This window comes from Pan paniscus, chromosome 1 (assembly GCF_029289425.2).
Source record: "Pan paniscus chromosome 1, NHGRI_mPanPan1-v2.0_pri, whole genome shotgun sequence".
Lineage (NCBI taxonomy): Eukaryota > Metazoa > Chordata > Mammalia > Primates > Hominidae > Pan > Pan paniscus.
The window spans coordinates 168,265,638-168,274,278 of record NC_073249.2 but is presented as its reverse complement, the minus strand read 5'-3'; the positions used below and the strand labels follow the sequence as shown (position 1 = coordinate 168,274,278).

At 47.8% G+C, this 8,641-nt stretch overlaps 1 protein-coding gene across 1 annotated transcript; it reads right to left on the bottom strand.

The window, feature by feature from the left end:
• Positions 1-3,023: 3,023 nt before the first annotated feature.
• On the bottom strand, positions 3,024-5,202 carry TACSTD2 (tumor associated calcium signal transducer 2). Its single transcript, XM_003824220.5, has one exon. It carries the CDS (start codon positions 4,744-4,746, stop codon positions 3,775-3,777), a length of 972 nt encoding a protein of 323 aa, XP_003824268.4. The 5' UTR covers positions 4,747-5,202; the 3' UTR covers positions 3,024-3,774.
• Between the last annotated feature and the right edge of the window lie 3,439 nt (positions 5,203-8,641).

The following is an 8,641-nucleotide window of genomic DNA, read 5'->3' as shown; positions in this document are numbered from 1 at the left end:
AGAACTCACTCATTACTAGTATTTTTCCCCCAAGAACTTGGGGGACCTTCCTCTAGTTCTAACAAGAGTGACTATTTACTAAATACATCATCAGGAGACTAACCAGGGAGGCAAGCGGAACACCAGACAGGATATAGTCAGGGTGTTAGAGCTCTAGGGTGGCTCTGCCCCTCTCTGTCTGACTTGGGTAAATCCATTCTCCTCTGTGAGCTTCAGTGTCTTCATCTATAGAATCAGAATGTTGAACTAAATGACTCTCTACGCTTTTTCCAGCTCTGACATAACATTCTGTGATTCCACTTGGAAAATGGTAAGCAAAAAATTTGTAAGCAGAGGGAGGAATGGGTGATCTTTAAAAAAATGCTTCAATAAAAGAAACAGTAAGAATGGATAAAGCCCTGGTGACCTACACAAGGAAATCAGTCAAGTGTCCTCAGGAGGCTCAGAAGGCAGGCTGCAACTTGCTGGGCAAGCCACACCTGCTCCTCACATTCCTTCCAAGGGCAGCCCCAGGTCTGAGCTCTCGGCAGTGAACCAGTGAACTGTAAGGTATTTTTTTGTTTGTTTGTTTGTTTGTTTTTGGTGGGAAGGTGGGTGGAGTCTTGGAGGCAGCTGCTCAATCCCTGAAGACAGCTGGTTCTTAAGACCTGACCTCAGCAGAGGAAAGCTGATTTTCAGAACAGAAGCATGAGGGGGCTCTTCCTTGGAAGAAGTGAGTAAAAAAAGGCATCTTAACCTGCTGGGTACCCAGCAGGAACAGGAGGAAATAAGTATAATGGAGACATGTGGCTAGTTTTTACAGCTAATAGGTAAAACACATCTTTAAAGCACATTAACAGTAAAAATCTTAGCTACACAAGGCAAAAGTCCCAAGCCCCATATTTGGTATATGCAGGGTGTGTGTTCATGAATTTACTCAATGTCTTTCAAATCTCAGTTTGCTGACATGTGACATGGATGTAATCTAAACAATTTAAAGTACATGAAACTTTCACTAAGCACCAGATTGTTTCAGACGCTCATATCAATTACTTCATTTAATATTCATAATAGCGAGAGAGGGATTTATAGTTTCATTTAACTAATGAGGAAACAGGGGAGGTAAGTGACTTCCTGACCCAAAGGAATAACATTTGACCTCAGGTTTGTCAACATTTGGGTTACTTCCAGTAAGTCAATGGCTCAAAGAAGATTATATGTGTGAAAACGCTTTGCAAATTATAAATGCTATAAAGTGCAAGAAGTCACAGTCCTGAATTAATGCAGAAACCTAAATATCATCCAGAAGCAACATTCTGATGGAGTAAGGGGCTTTTTCAGGGAGTCTGCTTTGTTCAGTTGCCCACTGGATCCTTTATTTTCCAGGCAGATAAGTGAGTTTTTAAAAGTGACTCTTGAAACAATGAGGCTTTCTGGTTCCAGCTGTGCTACAGAAACATTAATCTTGAGAATTCACTTGCTCTTTTCATGTGTGAAATGCGGGGTTAGGTCACAGGTGATCACCAAGGTCACTTCCGTCAAAGCACTTCAGTGACTCAGAAGTGGAAAGCACCCAGTGAGACCTAGAGTGGGGAGTCTCACTCTCATTGTTAGAGAGCCAGTTCTAACTTCAGGTACTTGGGCCACCCTTCCTACTGTAGGAGAGCCTGCTCACATCCACCCTCTCCCCTTGGTAAGTCTTATTTGACCCTGGAAGGAAGTTTGGAGCCTGGAGGGAGTTTCTCCCTTGGTGAGTGGCAGCAGACTTTGAGATCTCTGGCAATCCCACAGTATCCACTCCACCAGTGCATAGCAGCCACAGCCCTAAGTTGAGAAGCCAGTAGCTGAGAGCTATCTCTCCCCAGTTCTTACTGGTGTTTCAGTCTTGGGAGGTCCTCATAGACTGTAGAAACAGGATGGGAGGAGGGGCATGAAATGGATTCCAGGGGAAGAAACTGCAGTCCTGGATCTAGCTTAGCTGTTGCTGAATATGTGATATACCAACCAGTCCCTCCTTTGTACACACCTAGTGTTGTATCAGTTTCTCAGTTACTGTAGTAACTTGTTTACTTGTGGGGTACCCCACAGCCACACACATAAATGAACGTGAATGAGTGAAAAGGAAGAGATAAGTGTAAGAGGGACAAGTGGCTAGTTTTTACAGCTAATAGGTAAAACATATCTTTAAAGCACATTAATAGTAAAAATCCCTGGGTGCAGTGGCTCACACCTATGATACCAGCACTTTGGGAGGCCGAGGCAGGTGGATCGCCTGAGGGCAGGAGTTCGAGACCAGCCTGGCCAACATGGTGAAACCCCATCTCTACTAAAAATGCAAAAATTAGTTGGGCGTAGTGGTGGGCACCTGTAATCCCAGTTACTCAGGAGGCTGAGGTAGGAGAATCGCTTGAACCCAGGAAGTGGAGGTTGCAGTGAGCTGAGCTCACTCCACTGCCCTGCAGCCTGGACAACAGAGCAAGACTCCATCTCAAAAAATATATGTAATAAGTAAAAGTCTTAGGAAAACAACCTGTGCACACCCAGCAAAAGTGTAGGGCCCACTGCAGACTGGCTCTAATTATGTGGGAAAGTCGTTTAATCTTAAAGCCTCAACGCTTTGAGATTAAGTGATTTGCTCAAAGGCTAAATGGAAATAGTACCACCTATTTCAAAGTAGGGCTGGGATTCAAAGGAGATACAGCTCTTGAACTAGAGTTTTCTGTCTCCATTGGTGATAAGCCTTGTTTAGAGATGACCAAAGACTGGCACTCTTTTTCATAAAAGCAGCTAGTTTTAGCTTCCTCCCTCATGCTCACCCTCCTGCAGTTTGAAGGAAGTTTCCAAATAATCTTATTCAGAAAGAATAGCATTTACGCTGGCCAGTTAGGATATCTTAGGACGCACCAGAGTAGCAACATGAAACACACACTTTTGGGGGGGAAAAAAAGTGTTATAATTTGAAATAAAAAAAATACAAGCCTTGGGAAATTAGAGACCAAAGTGATAGAAATCTGGAGGGACTTTTCACAAATGCCAACTTCTGGTTTGTGCCTTTCCCATATTTTATTAAATTCATGTTTTATTAAAAAAATTACAGCAACATTATCAAAGACAACATATGTACAAACATTTTACAAAATGAACATTACCAATATCAGTGGTAGTAAGGGCAAGCTGAAGAATAAATAGACTGAGTTTCCGGGCAGTGTCTGTCCTCAAAGACATCTAAACTGCGTTCAGGCAGCTGAAACAGGCTTCTTTCCCAGTGACAAGCATATGTGGTCAGTAATACAAACGATGGTAAATGAGGCTACTACATAGGCCCAGTTAACAAACTCCTCTTCTCCTCGGGTAGGCCATGATACAAGTGGAACTCATCAAATAATTTAAACCCAAGGCGATAACAACGCTATTTCCCATCTAAACTCTAAGCCTTCACAATGTCGCAATGGATTCAGTTACTTGCAAACGATCCCGGGTTGTCATACAGATACTTGTTTTTTACACATAACGCTGTGCCATCCCTTCCTTCACTGCCCCAGTCAGGTTTCTTGTTGTTGGACCGAAAGGGGATACATTTTAGAAATGCTTCCTTCAAGACAGAAGTGAGAAAGAAAGGAGACCCTGAGGCCAGGATCTATTAAACCTGGTGTGTGCGCAAAAGGGAGGGGGAAGGTAGGAATTTGAAAGGATAAACGTCTCCTTTGCGCCGAGGAATCAGGAAGCGTGACTCACTTGGGTCTGGGACGATACCGAAATCCGGTACCCCACCCCATCCCCTGCCCCGCCGGGTACCTACAAGCTCGGTTCCTTTCTCAACTCCCCCAGTTCCTTGATCTCCACCTTCTTGTACTTCCCCGACTTTCTCCAGTTGGTGATCACCAGGACGGCCATGCCGGCGACGAGGGCCACCACGACCACCACGATGACGGCGATGAGGCCGGCGGTGAGGCGCTTCATGGAGAACTTCGGGGGGATCTCGTCCAGGTAATAGATGAGCGTGCGCTCCACCTGCAGGGGTTCTCCGCGCACGCGCAAGTCCAGGCCGCCGCGGCCCTGGAATAGAGACTCGCCCTTGATGTCCCTCTCGAAGTAGTAGGCGGCATCGCCGATATCCACGTCACCGGCGGCCTTCTGCGACGTGTTCTGCCGCAGCTCGATCTGGATGGTGGGCTGCTCGTAGTGCACGGCCGCCACGAACTTGGGGTGCAGCCGATAGCGCTCGCGGAAGAGCCGCCTCAGCTCGGCGTCCAGGTCTGAGTGGTTGAAGGCGCCGGCGGTGGGGCGGTGGCGCAGGTCAATGAGGATGTGGTGGGTGCGCACCAGCTCATCGCAGCGTAGGCTCAGGTCGCCCTTGTCCGTGCGGCGCACGCCCACCGAGTTCACGCACCAGCACACCGACGTCTGGTTGCACTGGCGCGCCTTGAAGCGGCCCTCGGGGTCGCAGTCGGGGTCGTAGAGGCCATCGTTGTCCACGAGCGCGTGCTCACTCGGCCGCACCAGCGTGCGGGCGTTCTTGGGGGCGCTCATGCGCGCCTTGAGCAGCAGACACTTGGAGGTCAGCGTGGAGCAGTCGACCGCCATGCCCGAGCCCAGCGCGCGGCACTGGCAGCGGCCGCCGGGGCCGTCGGGGCTGCACACGGTCATCTTGTTGGTGGGACACGTGCAGTTGTCCTGCGCGGCCGTGTGGCCGGTCACCGCCGCCAGCACCAGCAGCAGCAGCGGCAGCCGCAGCGGTGGCGGCGCGAGGCCGGGGCCCCGAGCCATGGTGGGGCGGAGGAACGCGGACCGGACGCGGGCGGATGAGGCGCGGGGACTCGGCGGGGCTCGGACTCCGGCGTCTGGGATGGTCTGCAGGCGTCTGCCGCCCGGCCGCTCCCTCCGGCTCTTATAGTCTACCCGACCTGCCCGGCTGGTTCCACCACCGACCGTCCCCACTGGTATTTGGGTGACACATCCCGCCCCCCTCCCCGTCCCACGGAAGGCCAAGCCGGCCCTGCGCCGCCCGCGATAGGATCAGAACAGGGAAGCTGCTCCCGCCTCCTCCGGACCGAAAGCCGGGAAGGGGAGAACCGATACTCACCTGTAGGCTTCTGGGGACCCGCCCTCGGCGCGGCCTCCTGCTACAGACCTGGCGCGTCCGGGCCGCTCTCCCGGCAGAAAGTCTAAAGAGTTTCATTGCAAAGTGTGGCTCGCGACTGTCGCGCTCTCCTCTATACTCGACTCCCTTTTCGTTCTTTCCCAGCCCCAGCCCTCCCTTAATTTCTCTCACTCCCTCTCTTCTTTGTCCAGTTCTCACAGTAGCACACGTTTATATAGTTTACAGTTCACAAACATTATCTCATCCTAACACCAGTCCTGACAGGTAGGGACTATCAGACCCGTTTTATAGCTGATACTGATGAGGCTTAAAGACCTGAAGTCACACTGCTATCAACTTCCTCATATTTCTGAGAGGGGGTCTTTGGCACCCTGCCTAGGAGTGATGAGACCTTAAATAAAGTGTTTGTGGACACGAAGTGACACAGAATCTGAAGGGAAGTTAGGGAAGCAGTTCTGTTACTCACCATATCAAGGGTAAAACACAGGTATCCTGGTGTCCAGAGGGTTAAAAGTTCTGTTAAACACTAATTTTCTGTACCTCACACAAGCGCACACACACAGGCACACACGCACATAATATTTATTTGTGCACTGGCTATAAAGAGACAAACAGGAACAAATTCTTAAAGAGCCAGCAAGACTGTAAAGAGTTTTTTGTACAATTTGATTCTAACACAGCAAATCATTGCTTTTCTTTTCCTGTATCCCACGTAAGTAGCTGAACCATGTAAATAATGAAAGAATAGAGCCTGTGAGAAATTGCTTGTCTGCCACTGTGTGGCTACTTTCATGGCATACAGGGGTTGCAATCTCTTTTTGAGTCATTGAGAAAGTCTAGAGTTTCAAAGCTGTGGTAAAATTAACAATAATTAGCAAGCTATAATTATTCCCAGGTCCTCCATCAAAGCACATTTTATATGTTCAGCATTTAATGTGCACCACCAGTCGTGCAAGGGTGTTGTTTAGCAGATGAAAGCCAGCTGGGCCTCTGTCCCATTAATTTTCACGCAATTCCTGAGGCAGGAAGATTGAAATATATTCTGCCTTGACAGAGGAAGCAGAGACGTGTGAGCGACAATTTCTTTTTTCTTTTTTTTTTTTGAGATGGAGTTTTGCTCTTGTTGCCCAGGCTGGAGTGCAATGGCGTGATCTCGGCTCACCACAACCTCCGCCGCCTAGGTTCAAGCAAGTCTCCCGCCTCAGCCTCCCGAGTAGCTGGGATTACAGGCATGCGCCATCACGCCTGGCTAATTTTTTTTTGTATTTTTATTAGAGACAGGGTTTCTCCATGTTGGTCAGGCTGGTCTCGAACTCCTGACCTCAGGTGATCCGCCCACCTCGGCCTCCCAAAGTGCTGGGATTACAGGCATGAGCCACCACGCCCGGCGAATTTCTTTTTTTTTTTTTTTTTTTTTTGAGACGGAGTCTCACTCTGTCACCCAGGCTGGAGTGCAGTGGCATGATCTCAACTCACTGCAAGCTCCACCTCCCGGGTTCACGCCATTCTCCTGCTTCAGCCTCCTGAGTAGCTGGGACTACAAGCGCCTGCCATCACGCCCGGCTAATTTTTTTGGTATTTTTAGTAGAGACGGGGTTTCACCATGTTAGCCAGGGTGGTCTCGATCTCCTGACCTCGTGATCCGCGTGAGGGACAATTTCTTATCCACAAACATGAGGAATTGTGGGATAGTCCTCTGCTGTCTATCCCCACTGTCTCTGTTCAGGTCTTCCTTGGACAGATATCTGAGTCAGGTTCTAGTTTCTTTTCCCCTCTCCGACCTCGGTCCACCCTGCATCCAAGAAGACTTTCTAAATCAGAAGTCTGTGCCCACCTCCTCTCTGTTAAGTAGAGTGAGGGGGTGCTCTCGGCTCTCCAGATAAAATTCATGCTTCTTATATTAGCCCTTAAGATCATTCCTATATGATGTTATAGGCAAGCTACATCTCTGTGCCTTAGTTTTGTCATCTGTAAAATGGGGATAATAAAAGTACCTACCTTACAAGGTAGGTTTTATAGTTAATGCAGATAAACTGCTTTGAAGAGTATCTGTTCTAACAGTATCTGCACATAGTAAGCAACAGATAGATGTTAGCTGCTGTCATTTGTCATCATCATTGTCGTCGTCGTCATCATCATCATCATCATCATCATCGTGCTCCTGCCAACCTCTCCGGCAGTCCATGTTTTCAAGTCTTTGCAAAGTCACCTACCTGGAGTCTCCCTTTCTTTATTTAGTGCATAATTCTGTTTTTCTACTCAGCTCTTGAGTCATCTCCAAGATGCCTTCCCTAATAAGGCCCTCCCTGTTACACTCAGGGATATGCCTCTCTATTCGTTCCTAATCTCAGACATACTAGGATGGCAACATTAACTTTTCTGGGCTTTTGTCCTCTCATCTGTCAAATGGGCAAAATACAGCCTGTTTCATAGATTATGCTGAGACTCAAATACAAAGAGATGAGATGGTAGATGCCAAAGCTTTGTAAACTCTAAGACTCTGTAAAAATATTAGATTTCACTTTTATTTCTAAAATATATATACCCTCTTCTTGCTTTTCCAGGTATTAACTAGGTAGCCACAGTGTTCTATAACTAGCAGAGTTCTCTATTTTCCATTCCATCAGGTCCCAGGCTGGCAAGAGGAAAGCTGATGAGAGAGGGTTCTCAGGGCTGAGGAATTTGTGTGATGGTGTCATTGACTACCAAGCTAGAACAGCCCCACATGGGTGGTACTGGGGCTAGTGCTCTGAGGCCTCCAAGCCTTTGCTTCTTCCAATTATGTTAGGTACTGAGTGGACAGGAATAGAAGGGGCCCAGCCTCAATATCTTCTGGGGAAGTTAGAGTAAGGCAAAGATGACCTCCTAATCCCCTCCCCCCACAGACTCCACTTGCTTAAATTCTCTGGTTCTGCCAGGCTTTCCCCAACAGCACACAAAGACCACAATGAGTTTATTATGTAAACACAGTCTCAGCTGTGATTCTCCCTTTTCCCTTCGTCCTTTTTCTGCCAAGTTCTGCAAAATAGCATGTATTAGCTTTATCTCTTTTTATTTATTTATTTATTTATTTATTTATTTTTGAGACAGAGTTTTGCTCTTGTCACCCAGGCTGGAGTGCAGTAGCATGACCTCGGCTCACTGAAACCTCTGCCTCCTGGGTTCAAGTGATTCTCCTGCCTCAGCCTCCCAAGTAGCTGGGATTACAGGTGCTCAACACCATGCTCAGCTAATTTTTGTATTTTTGGTATAGACGGGGTTTCACCATGTTGGCCAGGGTGGTCTCAAACTCCTGACCTCAGGTGATCCTCCCGCCTTGGCCTCCCAAAGTGCTGGGATTACAGGCGTAATCCCACCACACCCAGCCTGTATTTTTTTATTTTAATTTAAAAAATATTTAACACAAGCATTTCAGGCTTGTCATGTGTTTATGAGGGGCGGGAAGCACATATAAGCACTGTATGTAGCCCCAGCACCAGAATATTAGGCACTAAGTAATGTTTATTGGATTAACACTGAGTTGTGCCCAGAATGTTTCAATATCAATATATTCTCCTAGGA

Coding starts and splice junctions, on each gene's coding strand:
- TACSTD2 (XM_003824220.5), bottom strand. CDS start 4,746: ATGGCTCGGGGCCCCGGCCTCGCGCCGCCACCGCTGCGGCTGCCGCTG.